This window comes from Scyliorhinus torazame, chromosome 13, assembly GCF_047496885.1.
Source record: "Scyliorhinus torazame isolate Kashiwa2021f chromosome 13, sScyTor2.1, whole genome shotgun sequence".
Lineage (NCBI taxonomy): Eukaryota > Metazoa > Chordata > Chondrichthyes > Carcharhiniformes > Scyliorhinidae > Scyliorhinus > Scyliorhinus torazame.
In genome coordinates this window covers 71,589,387-71,610,170 of record NC_092719.1, presented here as the reverse complement: position 1 = coordinate 71,610,170, position 20,784 = coordinate 71,589,387, and the positions used below count along the sequence as shown (strand labels likewise).

General features: G+C 43.0%; 1 protein-coding gene across 4 annotated transcripts in view; it reads right to left on the bottom strand.

The window, feature by feature from the left end:
- The window catches only part of aebp2 (AE binding protein 2), a 169,451-nt gene extending 148,981 nt beyond the window's left edge, over positions 1-20,470 (bottom strand). For all 4 annotated transcript variants that reach the window (XR_011934088.1, XM_072471753.1, XM_072471754.1 and 1 more), the window contains exon 1: positions 20,027-20,470. Coding sequence is in view for 3 of the 4 variants with exons in the window: in XM_072471753.1 (XP_072327854.1) it covers positions 20,027-20,442 (416 nt within the window). In the remaining variant the exon portion in view is untranslated. The remainder of the gene's footprint in view (positions 1-20,026) is intronic.
- Between the last annotated feature and the right edge of the window lie 314 nt (positions 20,471-20,784).

The following is a 20,784-nucleotide window of genomic DNA, read 5'->3' as shown; positions in this document are numbered from 1 at the left end:
TCAGTACAACTAAAAATACTGAATTGGGGCATAGAACTGTCAGAAAGCAAGAAAGGCTTGATTGTCTGGACAGTCTACATCTTGAAGAATTAAATAAAAATATATATTTTTTTAAACTTCAGAAAAAAAACTTGTGCCAATTACACTTAACTGCTTCTGCAGGGCAATGACAAAACATGGCACTCTTACATCTTCTAGATAAAAAAAACTATTTGTTGTCTAGTTCCTCAAAGTGTCATTCTTGCTGCAAGCCAAACATAAAGCTGCAGGACTTAAGAGGCTGGCAGTAAAGCAAATTATGTGTTGCGAGCTCCTGTCGTAGCAAGATTTGACTGTTTAACATATTGGATTGCAGCATCTTTTTTTTCCGTTTCTGATTGTATTAAAATGCCATGGCAAGAATGCCTGCCTGGAGTTGACTAGTCAAAAAGTAAATTCTGGAAGCCTATTATTAAGGCCACTGTTTTATGGTCACTAAATAAATTCACTCAGCAGGGTTAGGAAGCTCTTGCATCAGTAACTTAACCTCTGACTCCACTGAAAATGTCATAAAGATTTACACGTATACACAGTAAATAAAAGCAAGACAGCTCAAGACATTGTTCGCCTCGTGGACTGGAAAATTTATTTAAAAGTTTAGTCAGGTCCCAACAAATTTAATGGTTCACTAGTTGCACTTAAAGCTATGATGAATTTCTATAACAAAAACTGACTCAAAATTATTCAAACTTTCAGTACCTCTGTCATAAGACGTTTTCCACCAAGTATACAGTCACCAACTAATAAAAGCACTGAAGCAGAACAAATCTGATTTGGTTCTCCCCATTCATTGATACTTGAATCTGTAAGCAAAACAGTTATGCATCACAAATCAAGAAATAAATTTGATCAATGGTGTAAACTGAACTGCTGGAATTTTATGATGCCATCTGAAAGATTCCTAAAGGCCCTTGGCCTAAGGATATAGAATCTGTGGGTGGTCAAATAATTTCACTTCAAATTGTACTGTATGAATTGCCATTCACATAAAATATAAAACAATAAAAGTCAGAACCTTGCTTAACTGAGGTAGGAGTTATCGAAACAAATTATATTCCTTTTCAATCTTATTCCTCGTCGTGCAATACCTGCATAATACACGATACGCGACAATATTAAAGGCCACCGATTTTGTTGGCACTTTTTACTTTAAATTCAAATTTAAGTCAAATTATTTCAAAGTCATTCTAATTATAAAAGTTGAACAACTCTTCTGGTCAGACTTTAAATATTACAACTTTGAGAAATACCATGCCTTCTCCGGTAACGATGACAATCTTCTACAGCAAATAAATATTTAACACAAAACTTGCTACAACACCTTTTCCTTTTTTAAGAAAATATTTTATTACGGAATTTATAATTTAAAAAATATTAACCATCAGGTATCAAAATGAACAAAACAAGGTAAACAACACACCCACCCAGTAACAAACTCCTGCCAATATGGCTTGCACGAACAGGACCTCCGTCCTCAGCCCCCCTTTCCACTGTTCTTCCTAACCTTACTCAAACCCCCTTGCCACCCTTCTCTGCCTCTGCACCCCCACCTTCATTTTTCTAGAAGACAATGAATGGCTGCCACCTCCCGGCAAACTCCTGTAGCGATCCCCTCAAGGCGAACTTGATTTTCTTGAGTCTGAGAAACCCCGCCATGTTGCTAACCCATACTTTTGACTTTGAGGGCTCAGTGTCCCTCCATCCTAGTAGGATCTGTCTCCAGGCCACCAGGGAAGCAAAGGCCAGGACATCGGCCTCGCTCACCCCCTGGACTCCCGGACCTTCCAGCACAAAGATTGCCACCTCTTGACTCTGTACCACCCTCACCTTTAATACTTCTGACATGACGTCAGCAAACCCCTGCCAAATATCTCGCTACAGCATTTTTCATAGGCATCTTTCTATTCACCTTAATGGCTACCTGCCATTGTCAATATATGCTGCTCTCACACAAATGCAGTTAAATACAGAAAGCAGCAAGTTGCTCTTCCAGAGTTGTCTTGCTCCTCCAGAAGCTTTGCTATACCAATATGGCACTAAGTCCCAGCACTGAAACACACTGGGGCAGCACTGCTGCCTCACAGCGCCATTGACCCGGATTCAATTCCAGCCTTCGGTGACTATCTGCATGGAGTTTGCACGTTCTCCCCATGTCTGAGTGGGTTTCCTCCGGGTGTTCCTGTTTCTTCCCACAGTCCAAAGTGCAGGTTAGGTGGATTGGTACTGCTAAATTGCCCCCTAGTGTGTCCAGAGGTTAGGCGGGGTGATGGGGTTGCTGGGATAGGGCAGGGGTGTGGGCCTAGGGAGGGTGCACTTTCAGATGGTCGATGCAGACTCAATGGGCCGAATGGCCCCCTTCTACACTGGAGGAGTTCTGTGATTCTACTCTATGAAAGGGCACTAAGTTATTGCATTTACTTAGTAATTTGGACATTCTGAATTCTCCCTCCGTGTACCCGAACAGGCGCAGGAAAGTGGCACTAGGGGCTTTTCACAGTAACTTCATTGCAACGCAAGCCTACTTGTGACAATAAAAAATTATATTAAATGCTTTCTGAAAGTCTATTCCAGACAACATCCTTAGATACAGCTATTCACCATGTTGGTGACCTTGTAAAATATTTTAATTAGACATGACCAGCCATTCAAGAATCAAAGTGACTATACAAACTGGCTGACCATATACAACCTCATTGAGGATTCATTTGTTTTCCAGTCTGTTAGTTTGCTTTAATCACATATCTGTAGTCAAGCGCTATAGGAAAAAAATTGAAATCAATATAATGTAATGTGACGACTTTTACTGAATTTAGACCTCAAACTGCTTGCACAAGTGATACCATTAAAATTATCAGCATTTATTGAATGCTTTCCCCATTGAACCATAAAAGCCTCATATCCAAATTGTGTTTTGAATTGCACTTTAAGTAAAATGCAGTAGCTTTCAAAAATTGCACACTGACCATTAATAATTGTTGGAGGTTTTATTATAGCTATCACAGTGCCAATATAACATTTCCTCTCAGAAAGCTTAAGCTTTTATAAACTTTTAATCAACAATTAGCTTCTAATACTTTGTTACCAGCTGCTCTTAATGGGGTGTTGGATTGCCTTATAAGCACTAATGATCACAGTTAGAAGTAGGGTTAAGCTTGAAGAGTACTTCACTATTTTTTTTTAAACTCTGCAGGAAGGGTGATGTCATCATAGATTATCATAGAATTTACAGTGCAGAAGGAGGCCATTCGACCCACCGAGTCTGCACTGGCTCTTGGAAAGAGCACCCTACCCAAGGTCAACACCTCCACCCCATAACCCAGTAACCCCACCCAACACTAAGGGCAATTTATCATGGCCAATCCACCTAACCTGCACATCTTTGGACTGTGGGAGGAAATCGGAGCACCCGGGAGGAAACCCACGCACACACGGGGAGGATGTGCAGACAGAGTGACCCAAGCCGGAATCGAACCTGGGACCCTGGAGCTGTGAAGCAATTGTGCTATCCACAATGCTACCGTGCTGTGTACAGGGAAGATTTTATATTGCCATGGAAAACAAAAGCAGAAAAAAAGAGAAGCTTTAGAATCTGTTTTTTCTGTAGTGCCAATGCTCTGAATTCAGAAGTTCATATTCATGCAACTAGATTTGTATTTCCAGACCAGCTGTCTTTTTTTTTTTGAATAGTGTCCAACCAAGGAAATCCCAAAATGGAATGATTGAAAGACATTTTCCAAAAGCGCTTTTCACAACCTTGACAGCAGGTTTATGCTGCTCATTCGAACGTTCTATCATACAATTGATAAGGAACAGTTTTTCAACTAATTAACATCTCATGTCACATACAAATATTTTTAACGCGATAGCTGAGAAAATAAAATTGATTAGTTGGAATTTAACGATAAAACATTACCAATTGGAAAGATGCAGGCAGGCCATTTTACAGTCATGCACTTGTTCATGTCAATAGAATTACAGCTCTAAAATCTGGATTTTATGACTGCAACAACAGTATAAGGAATTGGGCTAATAAAACATTCTATTTGCTTTGCACAAACCAACTTCAGAATAGTAGAGAGCACGAATGTGACTTAACAAGACCATAACATTGCGGGCTTTAGGCTTTTTTTATTGTTCTCAAATCTTAAATACAATAGCAGTGTTCAATTCAGTTCGTGCACCATTAGGTGCTCTTACAGACATGCAATGTAAAACAAAACCATTATGTAGTCTGAAGCAAGCATACAATTCAAAAGGTTTGTGTAGAAACAACAAACATGGTCTAGTGGGCAGACAACTCAGCTCATAGCTCTTGCACATTAGAAAACACCAAAGGCTGCAATCCATTTCCCTGTATAATTAACCAACCAGAAACTATGGTTGAAACATAAACGGACCCCCACAAGCACCAATGTGGCAAAATGACCGTACCATTCTGTGTTGTCTGCAGACAACAGATCAAAGAGCATTCTGGCGTCAGTTTAAGGCACATACAAGGCCACAACACGGATATTGTATTGCTGATCAAAAAGGCGAGATTGAATTACACTATTTTCCAGAGGCATTTATAGTCATGTAAAACAGTATTTTTGTTGGTTGAACATCAGCCCTGAAAAAATATTAATGCAGAATTCCCTATTGCACCCTCCTGATCACCTGATCATCATCTATGCAAAATATGACTTGTGCTTATATAAAGCATTTAACATAACATGTAAGGTGTTTCACAGAAACATTATTAAAAAAACCAAGCCAAATAAGGTTTGGTGATATGAGCAAAAGCTTGGTCAAAGTGTAGGGTTTAAGGAGTGCCTTAAGACAGGTTTTCAAAGTCAGGGGTGCAACTCACGGGCGGGTGTCAGGAGAGTCGCAGAACAATCATGCAAGTTGTTCCTGTGGTGGTCCTGATTCGGGGAAGCCGGGGGGGGGGGGGGGGGGGGGGGGGGGGGGGGGGTGCAACTTTTAAAGTTTGAAAATGTCCGTGGCTCCAGCAGAGAGTGGCACAGTGGTTAGCACTGGGACTACGCGGCTGAGGTCCCGAGGTCGAATCCCGGCTCTGGGTCACTGTCCGTGTGGACGTTGCACATTCTCCCCGTGTCTATGTGGGTTTCACTCCCACAACCCAAAGATGTGCAGGTTAGGTGGATTGGCCATGCTAAATTGCCCCTTGATCAGCAGGGTGGAGAAATGTAAATGTCCATGACTCACCTCTGGTTTGTGTGGCGACGTCAAAGTGTCGGTCGCTCAGGGTGAGTGAGACATGGCATTTGACGGAGAGGTGAGGCCACTCCATCCCAATGGTTGGGAGGAAGGAAGGTCTCCCCCTTGAGTATTTTGATCTGGCTCCCGGTGCAGGCACCCGAGGCTCGCTGTATAAAGGCGATTTCCTGAGGTATGGTTTTGTCCTTCAGGATGACCTACATGATGACCTACATGTGCAAGGTTGGATTTTATGTTTTTGTAAAGATGAAGACAGCACAAAGGAACTGGCTGAAGTCTGCACCCGATATGCATTGTCATCTCCTTCTTCGCACCTGATTCAAGTGAGACTGAGGACCAAGCAGGCTCCCATTTCACATTAAAGGTAAGCAATTTATCGGGAGGTCGGCTGGCGTGGGTTGCAAGGTCAGCCGGTTGATTGAATGGAGTGTCTGGGCAAAGAATTTGAAAAACACTGCCTTGAGATATAGAAGCGGTGGGGTGCAGGGAGGGAACTCCAGTGGCACAGCCAGCAATGGTTGAGGGGTTAAAATTAGGGAAGAACAAGAGGTCAGGATTAGATTTGTTTAGATATGAGGGTTGTGGGGCTGCAGGAGATTACAGAAATAGGGAAATGCGAGCCATGTAGAGATTTCAAAACAACTGTAAAAATCAGGACTAAAGGAAGGGTTAGATGAAATAAAAGCAGTGTGGGGGACACCTGTCAGGTTGGTAATACAAGTGAAAACCAGGTTGAATATAGAACGTTCATAGTGGAAGTGAGGAAATGAAACAAAAAAATAAAGCATGAGAATAAACTGGCAGCCAACAGAAAAGGGAATCAAAATGTATGCTATCGGCATATAAATAGTAAATGGATAAGAGAGGAGTGGGGTCAATTAGGGACAAAAAATAGGATATACAGATTAAGGTAGAGGTCAAGGCTCAGGTTCTAAATGTGTACTTTGTATGTCTTTACCAAGGAGTTATAGTGAAAGAGAAAGTTTTTGAAACATTAGAGTTAAAAATTGATAAAAGATGTGGCATTAGAAAGCCTGGGCGGCACGGTGGTTAGCACTGCTGCCTCACAGCTCCAGGGACCCGGGTTCAATTCCAGCCTCGGGTGACTGTGGAGTTTGCACTTTCTCCGTGGGTTTACTCCGGGCGCTCTGGTTTCCTCCCACAATCCAAAGATGTGCAGGTTAGGTGGATTGGCTATGCTAAATTGCCCCTTAGTGTCTAAAAAGGTTAGGTGCTATTGCTGGATTACGAGGATAGGGGAGGCCTGGGCTTAAGTCGGGTGCTATTTCCAAGGGCCAGTGCAAACTTGATGGACTGAATGGCCTACTTCTGCACTGTAAATTCTATGATTATCTGATCAATCACCAGGACCAGAGGATAAAGAAGGGTGGAAACTATGGAGGCACTGGCCATGACCTTACGACCCTCTTTCGATATATGAATGATGCAAGAGAACTGGAAAATTGTACATGTTACACGTTGTTCAAATAAATGGTGCAAGGATAAGCCCAGGCAACATCGGGCCAGTCATTTTAATCTCATTGGTGGGAAAGGATCCTGAAACAATCATTTGCGACAAAATTAGCAATCACTTGGACAAATAATAATAATCGCTGATTGTCACAAGTAGGCTTCAATGAAGTTACTGTGAAAAGCCCCTAGTCGCCACATTCCAGCGCCTGTTCAGGGAGGCCGGTACAGGGAATATGGAATAATTAAGGAAAGCCACCATGGATTTAAGAAAAAATTATGTTTCACTAACTTCATTGAGGTAATAGAGGGTTGATGAGGGAAATGCATTGATCTGATGTACAAGGACCTCCAAAAGGCATTTGATAAAGTGCCAAATAACAGGTTTGTCACAAAGTTGAAAACCATGGAATAAAAGGAACAGTGGAGGCATGGGATTCAAAGTTGGTTGAGCAACAAAAAAAATAGGGTATGTAGTAAATGGCTGTTTCTCGTACTGGAGAAAGGTAGGTGGTGGGGTTCCGCAAGGGTCGGTACAAGACTGTTGCTTTTCTGGATGTACATGAATGACCTAGACTTAGGTGTACAGGTAATAATTTCAAAATTTGCTGATGACTCTAGTAACTTGTGAACAGTGAGGGGATAAAAGACATAGGCTGTTGGAATGAGCAGACATGTGGCAGATGAAATTTAATGCAGTGAAGTATATTTTGATTTTATTTATTGTCACATGTATTAATATACAGTGAAAAGTATTGTTTCTTGCTTGCTGTACAAATGCATACTGTACATAGGGAAGGAAGGAGACTGCAGAATATAATGTTAGTTATAGCAAGGTGTAGAGAAAAGTTACGAGGTAGGTCCATTCAAAAGTCTGATGGCAGTAGGGAAGAAGCTGTTCTTGAGTCGGTTGGTACGTGACTTCAAACTTTGGTATCTTTTTCCTGACGGAAGAAGGTGGAAGAGAGTATGTCCAGGGTGCGTGGGGTCCTTAATTATGCTAGCTGCCTTTCCAAGGCAGCGGGAATTGTAGACAGTCAATGGATGGGAGGCTGGTTTGAGCGATTGGGTTGAATTGGGCTACATTCACGACCTTTTGTAATTTCCTGCGGTCTTGGGCAGAGCAGGATCCATACCAAGCTGTGATACAACCAGAAAGAATGCTTTCTATGGTGCATCTGTAGAAGTTGGAGAGAGTTGTAGGTGACATGCCAAATTTTCTTAGTCTTCTGAAAAAGTAGAGTCGTTGGTGGGCTTTCTTAACTATAGTGTCGGCACGGGGGGACCAGGAGAGGTTGTTGGTGATCTGGACACCTAAAAACTTGAAGCTCTCGACCCTTTCTACTTTGTTCCCATTGATGTAGACAGGGGCATGTTCTCCACGATGCTTCCTGAAGTCGATGACAATCTCCTTTGTTTTGTTGACATTGTGGGAGAGATTATTGTCGTCGCACCAGTTCACCAGATTCTCTGTCGCATTCCTGTACTCTGTCTCGTCATTGTTTGAAATCCGACCCACTACTGTGGGGTCATTAGCAAATTTGAAAATCAAGTTGGAGGGGAATTTGGCCACACAGTCTTGGTGTACAAGTTTTGTAGGAATGATGGTGTTGAAGGCTGAGCTGTAGTCGATAAATAGGAGTCTGACATAGGTGTCTTTGTTATCTAGGTATATGTTTTGGAAGGACGAACCAGAGGCAATTTAAACATACAAAATAGCAGTAGGCTATTCGGCCCCTTGCACCTGCTTTGCCATTCACTGATCTGTTTGTGTTTCAACTTCCACATTCCCGTTTACCTCAGATAACCTTTGATTCCCTTGCCTAACAAGAATCTATCTACCTCTGACAAATATTCAATGACCTCGCCTCCACCTCCTTCTGAGGCAGAGAATTGCAAAGACCCCCCCCCCCCAACAAGTAAACATTTCTCTTCATCTCTGTCCTAAAAGGGTGACTGCTAATTTTAGAACAATGCCCCCTACGTCTTGATTCATGCACAAGAGACCATTCAGGATCTTGTATACTTCAATTAAGTCACCCTTCAAGTCTTATAAACTCCAGTGGAAACAAGTCCAGTCTGCCCATCCTTTTCTCATAAGACAACCCACTCTTTCCAGATATTAATCTAGTAAACCTCCTCTGAAGCACCCCGAACACATTTACATTCTTTTTTAAATGAAACCAAAACTGCAGTTTTTGAGATGTGGTCTCACCATTGCCCTGTATAACTGAAGCATAACACCCTTACTTTGTGTTCAATTAAAATAAGGAAACTATTCTAATAGGGGTGCAAGAGCAGAGAAAGTGGTTATTAAAGCATATGGTATGCTGGACTTTTACAAATGGAGACACCGAGTACAAAGGCAAGCAAGTTATGGTCAACCTTTAGAAAACACTGGTTTTGGCTTAACTGGAGTAGTGTGTCCAATTGTAGGCGCCGCAATTTTGCAATGAGAAGGCGGCATTGGAAAGGGTGCAGAAATTATGAGAATGGTTCAACGAATGAGACATTTCAGCTACATGGATAGACTGGAGAGGTTGGGGGTGGTTTCCCCGAAGAATTTGGAGAGTAGATTCAGTAGGCGTTCAAAATCATGCAACATATTGACAACGTAAATAGAGAGAAACTTCTCATTTGATGCGTGACCTCTACAAACTAGAAGGACAAGGGCAGCAGATGCATGGGAGCACCACCACTAGCGACCTCACCTCCAAGCCACAGCATCATCCTGACTTGGAACTCTATTGCTGTTCCTGGGAAAATCCTGGAACTCCCTCCCCAATAGCATCGTGGGTGTGTGGTGATTGTCCCTTTATAGATAACACGGGCCATGTGACCCTTACTCTGCTGTACTGCCCTTAAAAGGAACAATCATTGTCTCTTATTGCCCCTTTAAGGCCAACATGGAGTATGCTTACACCACATGGACTGCAGTGGTTCAAAACAGCAACTCACCACCACCTTCTCAAGGTTAATAAAAATGCTGGCCTGCACCCCCACTCATCACTCTAAAAAATAATTAAAAATTGACAGAAGGGTCCAGGAACCAGAGAGTGCCAATTTAAGGTGAATGGCAGAAGCAGCAAAAGTGGCATGAGAAAAACATTTTTACTCGGTTGAGTGATTCAAATCTGTAATGTACTGCCTGTGTATGGTGGAAACAAAGTCGTGACTTTCATAACCATCTGATCTTAAAAATGCAGGGCTATGGAAAAAGGGCAAGAGAGCAGCACTAAATGAGTTGCTCTTGCTTAGGCCAAATGGTCTACTTCTGTGTCGTTGACATTTTCTGATTCCAAGACGGTGCTCGACTGGAAGCCAACAAAGGTCAGTGAGCACAGTGATGATTGGTGAATGTTAGGGCTTGGTATAAACAAGAACACAGGCAGAATTCTGGATGATCACAAGTTTATGGAGGGTAATATGGAGGCCAGCAAAAAGATGCGAGAATTGTCAAGTCCAGAAGTAACTAGGCATGAATGAAGATTTTCAGCAGATGAACTGAGGCAGGGATTATGTCAGACAATGTTGCAGAGGTGGAATAGGCAGCTTTATGAGGGTTAAATATGGCACCAAAGTTGCAAAGCAGGATGCTTTAGTCTCAGACAGTTGCCAGGCTAAGGAAAGAAGTAAGTAGCAAGGGAACAGAGTTTGGAATGGGAACCAAAAACAAGTTCAGTCTTCCCAAAGTTTCATTCAGGGAAATTCCTGCTCATCCAGTACTAGAGGAGCCAAAAGAGGTGGTGAAGTAGAGCTGGGTGTCATCAGGGTACATGTGAAAATTAAACCGGTGCTTAAACAACAAAGGAGCATAGAAATAAATTTGAAATGTTAGGATTACTGTCGCAATCATATACTATTGAAAAATATATACAACAATAATGTTAAATATTACTTAAAAATCAACTTAATTTGTATTAACATAATTGGTAAACACTAACAGAATCAAAACTGGAACCACTGCCAATTTTTTCTTTCAACAGGTGAAGTGGATTCCAAACCTCTGCATCATAGCCCACTTTAAGCCAAACTAAATAGAAAATTAATATTGGCAAACCAAAGAAGAATTGAAAAAGAAAGCAACTGAGGGAACAAAAGTGAAAAAACTGCGCAAAAGAGGATACAAAGAAAACAAAACGTCTATTTCAATTTGGGATGGAGGAGGTGATGACTTCAAACAAGTCTTGGGGCGGAAGTAGTAAAATTCATTGTTCACAAACAAAACTGGAGTGACTGAATGAATAGTTAAGATGTGGATATTTATTATTTATGCCTTCATGCTGCGAAGGTCAAGGTTCACCCTGAGGGGCAGAGCTAGGTGTAAAGTGCCATTGTAAACTCTTTCCACCATCCAAAAATGAAAAAGATACTTTTTCATGTTTTTTTCTAACCTCCTTTTTCGATTTCATTCCCATTAACTTCACTTGCATACTACTTGGGTTTGCCGTTGCTAATTCTCTACTTAGGATGGTTTGAAACAGGAACACTAAACCACTGCAAAATAATTTATCTAAGCTCAATCATTAAAATAACTGAAGGAAATTTAATTCCTGCAAGAATCAGTCCCTTCTTGGAATTAATATTTACAGCAACACACTGTTCACATGCTAGGTATATCCAATACATTATAACAAAACTAGACAGTGCATCTTACTCGATTGCACAGAAAGCAACAACTTGCATTCATAATGTTCCAACAACCAATGACCAGATTTGCATTTTACTTAAACCAGTCCAATAATTACTTGCAGAATATACAAGGGCCAGTTACACTGGCACTCAACGGATTTTCCCCCTGAAATGTTTCTGTATATATCCTCTGACTTACATGCCTGAAGTTTCTGTTGCCACCATGACTGATCCCACTCCTCCACCTAACTCTGCCTATCTCCCAGACTCAGCAAGCCAATCATGAGTAACCCATAACATACAAAAATGGTCAATATCCAAGTTTGTGCCTTCCTCTTGCAGACCTCCCAGATACAAAATCAACTGAGCAATCAGTCACTTCCTAAAAAGAAACAAAAAGCTGCAACGATTTAACAACTACACATGGTGGTAAGGAGGTTTCTCCCGGAAGAATATCACTCTAATCCATCTGGAGATTTTGGTGTAGAAAGAAAAGGTGTTTTCACCTTGTCCAATCATATTCAAAAACTATTTCAATTTCTATCCCCTCTTGCCCTGTCATTCGTGTAATTCAAATCATAGCCCTCGTTACCAGAGTCTCTGGGGAATGCGACTTAACTCCTGAGTTTTATTCAAACTAGCATCAGAATAAGCAGGTGTCAGCACAATGAATGCCACCCTGACAATATTTTCAAACGTTTATGTTCAATTTTGCAAGTATGTTGCTAACAGGCTTTGAATTTGAGTGTATTGAGCCCCAACATACACCTCTAATCATCTGCAGTACACAAATATTTGAAATACTTTTTCAATTTCACAATTGTTGACATAGATTTCAAATTCTAGTCTTTAAAAATTTGTGCACACTCGATTACAATTACAAAAAGTTTCCAAATGCCTGTTGGTGAAACAACCACAGGTCTGAGGTGACCCAAGAATCTTGGAAGATTCAGCAGCAGGAGTATAAAGGTTGCAAAAATGTTCACAAAAGAGCAGAGCATTCCATATAATGTGCCACAGAAGACAGACTGCCCTGAAAATACATGGGGTAATTTGCAAAGTGAATGTACTTGCTTTGATCCAATATTTCTGCTGGCAATATCAGATGCAATGTTAACTGTGACCTCCTGACCAAGATAATCTATTCATTATGTTTAACTTCAACTCATATCAGAAGTCATGCTGTTTTAAGAAAAGTAAAACGCAATTGCTTGAAAGTAACTAACGGGTGACAACTGATTAAAACAGGGAAAGTAAACAAGACCATCGAACAACTGCATGAACTAAATGTAGATACTTTCCTTAAATCTTTGATATCGGGTAGCTAATGGTCATTACATATTTTTTAGGAAAACTAGGCAACACAGTGGTTTCACATTGGTTTTGTGCTTTGACAGTGATAAGTGTCTAGCATGCAACTGGAAGCAGCCAGCAAGAGGAAATAGTGCAGGTGGAAATTGAGCCGAATCTCACCATTATTTCCTACACAGAAAGGCTGACCATAAAAAAGGACTCAGAATTATACACTTGGCAATTATTTTTAAAAGGATATAATAGGAGCAAGGTGAATCATGAGTTCCTATATTTGGATGGTGAAACATTAAAGCTTCTAAATCACTGGTAAATTCCAACTGTCTAAGTGAAACAACATGCACACAATCCTGCACTGCAAATTCCAAAAACTACTGGCAGAATTTGCATAATATCGCACTCTCAGGATTACATTCAAACTATAGGCTTTCAAACTGGGATCCATATGGCTTTAACAGGGTCCAAGTATTTAGCCTGCTGTTGGCACTCTGCTGCACTAGGTTTTCGATACTGTTGACCAAGTAGCAGATTATGGGTGCTAGACGTTAACAGGTATCCAGAGCACAACCATACATTCTGAAGTAACAATCAGGGTTGCAGGGAGGTCAGTCACTATTTGCAATCCCACTACTCACCCCTTCCCCAGAAGCCAAGATTTAAGTATGATATCAATGACTCAAATCTTCAGTGTCAAGATTTAGTCTTAGGTTGGCTTAAGAAAATCTTATTCTTCTTCCACTCAAAAAAAAATTGTGAATTGTGTAATCTTGCATAGTTTAAGAGATGTGAATGAATCATATGCATAAAATAATCCTTTATTATAATCCCCTTCTCTTAATTTGTAATTTTTTTTATTTATCCAAGGATGTGGACTTCACTGGCTAGGCGAGCATTTATTGCCCAACCCTAATTGCCCTCGAGAAGGTGGTGATAAGCCGCCTTCTTGAACCGCTGCAGTCCTTGTGATGCAGGTAACCCACAGTGCAATTAGGAAGTTATGATTTTTTTTTTTAAATCTTGTCATAAGTAGGCTTACATTAACACTGAAATGAAGTTACTGTGAAAATCCCCTAGTCGCTACACTTCGTATTCGGGTACACTAAGGGAGAATTCAGAATGTCCAAATTACCTAACAGGGACTTGTGGGAGGAAACCAGAGCACCCGGAGGAAACCCACACAGACATGGGGAGAACTTGAAAACTCCGCATAGTGACCCAAGCCGGGAAGTGAACCTGGAACCCTGGGGCTGTGAAGTAACAGCACGAACCACTGTGCTACCATGCCGCTCAGAGACAGCAAGGAACAGCAATATATTTCCAAGTCAGGATGGAAGGAAACTTCCAGATGGTGTTCCCACATATCTACTGCCCTTTTAGGTGGTAGTGGTTGTGGATTTGGAAGGTGCTAACGAGTTTTACTTTGTCTTAAAGTAAAACCTATAATTTATAGCAATGGTATATCCATCCTGATCCTGTACATACATCAGACTATATCAGACTATCAGCTGCAGTTCCCATTCTTTCTCAAATCCAATGGTGAACTAACCTTTAAACTTAACCAAGTTAACAGAAATGCCAAGTCACTTTTGATGAGGGACGAGAAATATCAATCCTTTTTTTGCAAAGTTTAACAAACTTAATTTTGTTTCATTGAAATGATCTAAAAAGCCTCCACTTGCTAGAAAGCAAACCTTTAAGCAACAATGTTTATAATTTGTATAAGCTCTGCTTGAAATGCATTCAGGCAAGCATTCTTTGTAACAAATTCCCAAGTGAACACATTTGTGAAATGCAACAAATATTTTATGGAACCAGATTACACTGTATACTTGGCACATTTATGAAAGAAAGAGTTGTATTTACATAGTGCTTGCCATGATCATTGGATTTTACAGCCAATAAAGTATTTTTGAAATTTAGTCAACTGTTGTAATATAGGAAACCTGGCAGCCAATATGTGCACAGCAAGCTCCCACAAATGGCTATGTGATAATGACTAGATCGTCTGTTTTTCGTGATGGTGATTTGAGGAATAAATATTGGCCAGGAAGAACTTCGGATACTGATGATTACTCCCCGAGTCCAAAACATTCCAAACCCATACATCATTTTAAACTTCATATAATTGCACGACTGATCAGACGACTGGCCAACTTACATGTTGTTGCATCACATTAATTGTGGACTAGTAGCAGTCAACACTCAATGCTGAGTTCGATGATGCTGGGAAGTAGAGGGAAGCTATGCTTACTTCAAATTCTAGGTCATTCAGGTCACATTTGCAAGGTAATTAGCGTTGTTGCAAGCAGCCAACCAATTCTCAGATGAGAAGAAAACTTTCATGCCTAAAATACACATTTTCCCAAGAGACAAACACACTTGTTTGGGGGGGGGGGGGGGGGGGGGGGGGGGGGGGTGAAATTATCTTTCACCTGTATAAATGTTAGCATGCAAGGTCATCACAAAAAGAGTCAGCCGAGTACAGCTCTCAAGTAAATCCAGTTTTACAGTGACTATCACTAAATCTAGCCAGTTAACAGGATCACTCATTACAGTTTGATAGAAAGTACAGCCTTGATACTTCCAAATCATTTTCTTCCAGTAAATTCAAATTCTCTCATTTTTAATCAAGCAGTTTTCAAATCAAAGTTGACTATATTGTCAAATGAAGTAAACTTTCTGCAATAAAACATGACCAGAGCATTCAAAAACAAATGTACATAAAACCACAGCATGTGCGTGCATGGTATCTGCATCATTACTGTAAAATTATTATAACACCAGTATACAGAACCATTTATACCAAGAAATAGTTATTAAAAAGACAAGTGTCAAGGTCATTGGATGTGGAAGCTCATTTGACTCATTCATTAAGAAACTATTGCCTTCCCATCTATTTCCATCACAACATCCAAGCTGTTTTGTATCAATTTTTGCCTCCACCACTCTATTTAAAGTCTATTTGGGTTGTTCACCACTGGACGCAATTTGCTCACAGCCTGCTTAAATTTGCCTTTCGCTGTTTCAAGTAAACCTTTTTAGCTGAATAGGTCAAGTATATTCAGCCTTGCCCAACTCATTTTCTGGTGTCAGCTTCTGGCTCTTCTCTGAACTGCCCTCAGGACTAGTACTTTGGCAACAAGAAATGGACAACGCTTAAAAGTGCAGACTGACCGAAACACCATAAATCTTCGGAAAGATGTTTTATGAAATTTAAAAATATGGGTTCACAATTTCTGCTCCTTGAATTGATTTAGACGCAGAGGAAACCCCAAGCCAGCAACTTGTCCAAAACTCAATCATCTGCTGTAACATGTCCTATTTGCAGCAGTACCCTCTGAGCACAGACTGGCCTTAGCAGTCACCTATATACCCAGCAGAACCCTAATAAACACCCCAGATGATGAACACAGGCCTCGAATACAGGCAAAAAGCAGGGAAAGACCGCATGCGGTCTCAGGCTTACCATAGTAGTACAGTTCCAGAGAACAGTTGTTTCATTTCACAAATGTTACCACTTGGAAATTTTCCATTAATTGTACTGAACGGAAATGAGGTGTTGATGCCAAGAGGAGATTGCTTACGTCAACATTATTAAGAGTGGCTGATCAACATTACCTCACATTTAGCTAAGGAGAGAGTGGTAACAGGTTCCAGCCACAAAGCAGTGGTGGACATGGGGATGGACCATGTCAACAATATCCATAAAAACATTACTAAGCTGAATTCAATGATACACTTTCAGAAGCCTATGTACAAATGGTATTCTTCAGTTCTGCAAACATCAAACTGGAGGTTTTGTAGTGTAATACTGTTTTCATGAATATCCTTGAACATTGAACAGAACTTTTGCAAAATGCCTAACTTCAGCAAAGTTTCAATCATAATTTTTCAAAGCAAATGTCAAATGTCCAGATTAAGACATAACAACTGGTCATGCAAGTTTTTCCCATAAATAGCATTTCACCTGTTGCCCAATATACTAAGAATGGAAACTGACTTTGAAAATAAAACATTTGCTGACAAATTACTGCTATTAGCTGCAACACCCAGACACTATTTGCTGGCAAATGCACAAGCCTATGCATTTTATAACCAGAAAAAAATGACACATTTTGGTATTAGTATTAAAAATTGCATTGCAAATGCGACATTTATACAGTTGCAGAATCAGTAGTTAACATACAAAAACATTCGACATGAGTAACAAGAGTAACATGAAGGATAGTTGAATTAAAAAGTACCTTTCAGCATACAATTTGCCTTGAGTAAACAATGCTGCTAAATACATGCAATATCACATTTATGTTTTCTCATGCCCATCTTTATATGTAAGCATAAATACAAGTTTCAATGCATTGACTATTTTAAGTAACAAGAACTGTTAAAACGATTGTGGCAATCAAAAAACAAGCTAAAGTAATCACGCTACTGGTAATTTTCAATAGCTTAATTTTGTTCTTGAAATCAATCTTTAAAATGCAAAACAATAAAATAATTATTTTCATTGTTTGAGATCCGGAAACTATAAAAATAATATATTACATGAAACTTCACACAATAATTGGTTAAATATATTTCAAAATTAACGGTACCAGTCAGTCATTGCCAGCCTGAAACAATTTAGCATTAATCATTAGGCTTCCTTCCAAAATAGTCCATTATTGATTGAGATGGTAAAACACAACTTCTCAACTTTCTAAGTTTACCTACAGCATTGATATGGCAATTTACAATTGTGTTACTTACATTGCGTTGGTACAATCTGCAACTTGTCCCCAAAATTAGAGTTTATCTAGCTGCTCTGAACTTTTTGCTGGACAGCACGCACTGTCTCAGGATATCCCCAGGCACTTCACGTCCAGGACATTAATTTTGAAACATGTTCATAGGAACAAACCTGATGTGTGGTTTCAGCTGAAGGAGAAATCTTAGCTTATATCCTGGTGAAGTCCCTACTCCTCTTCAAATAGAGCCCCAGATCTTTTCTGTCTCGATTCAATATCTCATTTGAAAGACAGCAGCTTTGACAATGCAGCACTGTCTCTATACTGCACTGATGTGTCATCTCAGATTATATGCTTAAGTATTGGCGTGGGGTTTTAGCCCACAATCTTGAGTCAGATGGATGTTCTATCAACTGAGCCTAGCTGACACATAGCCGGCCTTTCATATTCAAAATGCAAAACAGAGCATCAGTCACTCAGGTCCAAACTCTGTCCGATATATGAAACACAATTTTAGGATACGAGACCTGCCCCTTTAAAGGACAAAAATGACCACTGTTTTGCAATACTTCCAACACGATGTTACAGCATGCATTTAGTTCAAAAGCTGGTACGTGCATGCCCATTTGAAACAACCCAGTGAGGGTATGATTTATGTATGGCTATGAGTAATCTTTTGCTTACTGAATTTCTGACATTAAAAAGGCACTGCTATGACCAATACAACTGAAGTTACTGTTAAATAAATTTGGGCTTTTCCAGGTGATTTTTCCATGAAAAACCCCAAAACCGCCATCTCATAACAAACATGAGAACATCTCAAAACTCCGAGATACTTAGTGCAAATTTCACAGAACACTACACAAAAACAGGACTCAGAAGTATTTTTCTTTAAACTCTGCATTTGTTTTTGGTTACAAAACCTACAAGAGCCTGTTCAGATAAGGCAACATGGGGAGTAGTTAGTTTTAAATTGCAAAGATTTTGTCATTTATCGCAGAAGGCAAGGGACATTCGGAAAAAGCTATTCTGGCTCTTGCAACAGATGGGAAGGTGACAATACAGAAGCATGGAGAGAATCAAGGCCCTCTATCACTCTGTGGACAGAGTTGGGGTTTAAAAAAATGCAAATGTGCTAAATTCAGCTTCATCTAAGCACAAAAACAGCAGTTAAGTGAGGGAGAGAACTAAAGACCCAGAACTGATACTAAAACCAGCATCTCACACTGGAACAAAGCAGCCACACACTTCCCTTCCCCCACCCCCCCCCCAACCTCCCTGCACCCCCTCCATTCAAACACCACCCCTCCATGTCTCACCCCCACTCCTTATTCCACACACCACTTCCGTCATCCCCTCGCACCCAGCCCAACTGAATGCCCAACTCTACCACTTACAGCAACTCCTTCACTTCTGCAACCTGCATTCCCATTCATCCTCTGCCCCCAGCCCACACTCCCTGTTCCCCTCAGCCCCCACTCCCTCTGCCCCAGCCAACACTCCCTCTGCCCCCCTCCACCCTCACACCCTACCCCCATCTGCCCCCTGCCCTCCCTAACCCCCTCCGCCCTCACACCTTACCCCCCTCCGCCCCTGCCCTCCCTACCCCCCTCCGCTCCCAACCCTCACTCCCTACTCCCGCCGCCCCCTGCCCTCCCTACCCCCCTCTGCCCCCCTCCAACCCTCACTCCCTAACCCCCTCCGCCCCCAACCCACACTCCCTACCCCCCCTCCGCCCCCAACCCTCACTCCCTACCCAACCCTCACTCCCTACCCAACCCTCACTCCCTACCCAACCCTCACTCCCTACCCAACCCTCACTCCCTACCCAACCCTCACTCCCTACCCAACCCTCACTCCCTACCCAACCCTCACTCCCTACCCAACCCTCACTCCCTACCCAACCCTCACTCCCTACCCAACCCTCACTCCCTACCCAACCCTCACTCCCTACCCAACCCTCACTCCCTACCCAACCCTCACTCCCTACCCAACCCTCACTCCCTACCCAACCCTCACTCCCTACCCAACCCTCACTCCCTACCCAACCCTCACTCCCTACCCAACCCTCACTCCCTACCCAACCCTCACTCCCTACCCAACCCTCACTCCCTACCCAACCCTCACTCCCTACCCAACCCTCACTCCCTACCCAACCCTCACTCCCTACCCAACCCTCACTCCCTACCCAACCCTCACTCCCTACCCAACCCTCACTCCCTACCCAACCCTCACTCCCTACCCAACCCTCACTCCCTACCCAACCCTCACTCCCTGCCCCCCTCCGCCCCAACCCTCACTCCCTACCCAACCCTCACTCCCTACCCAACCCTCACTCCCTGCCCCCCTCCGCCCCAACCCTCACTCCCTGCCCCCCTCCGCTCCTAACCCTCACTCCCTAGCCCCCTCCGCCCCCCAACCCTCACTCCCTACCCCCCTCCGCCCCCAGCCCTCACTCCCTACCCCCTCCGCCCCCAGCCCTCACTCCCTACCCCCTCCGCCCCCAACCCTCGCTCCCTGTTCCTCTCCGCCCCCAGCCCTCGCTCCCTGTTCCTCTCCGCCCCCAGCCCTCAATCCCTGTCCCCCTCCGTGCTCCGGCCCTCACTCCCGAACCCCCTCCCCCTCACCTGTCCTCCGAGTCCATGCGGCTCAGCGGTTCCCCGTCTGACGAGTTCTCCAAACTCTGCCTCCTGTTGCCAGCTGCAGGAGCCGCCGCCTCCTCCCGGCTCCGCGGCGGCTGTTGGCCGCCCCTGAGGCCGCTCCTGGCCGCCTGTTGCTGCTGCTGGAGGCTGCGGGCCGCTCCGGAGCCCTGAGAGGCCGCGGCCCGGCTGCCGTGTCCGCCCGGGGGGGTGGCGGAGGCTGGCGGGCCGCTGCCGGCCTCAGGCTCGCTTTCCTCGTCCTCCCGCCGCCGGAGCTGCTGTCTGCCGGCCTGCGAACGGCCGCCACCGCACTTGGCTTCCGAACGGCAGCTCTTGGCGGCCGCCGGCTGGCTCTGGCTGTCGCTGGCGATGGCGTTGAGGGAGGAAGCGGCGGCTGCGGCCATTTCCCCCGCGCGGCTTCAGCCCGGCCCGTCACGTGTCGACGCCGACTCCGCCTGCGCGGCCACGCCCACAACGGCCCGTCTGCCCCGCGACCGCCCAGAGGGACAGAGAGAGGGAATCAGTCTGTGAGAGAGAGAGAGAGGGAATCAGTCTGTGAGAGAGGGAGAGAATCAGAGCGAGGGAATCAGTCTGTGAGAGAGAGAGGGAATCAGTCTGTGAGAGAGAGAGGGAATCAGTCTGTGAGAGAGGGAGAGAATCAGAGAGAGGGAATCAGTCTGTGAGAGAGAGAGAGGGAATCAGTCTGTGAGAGAGAGAGGGAATCAGTCTGTGAGAGAGAGTGAGGG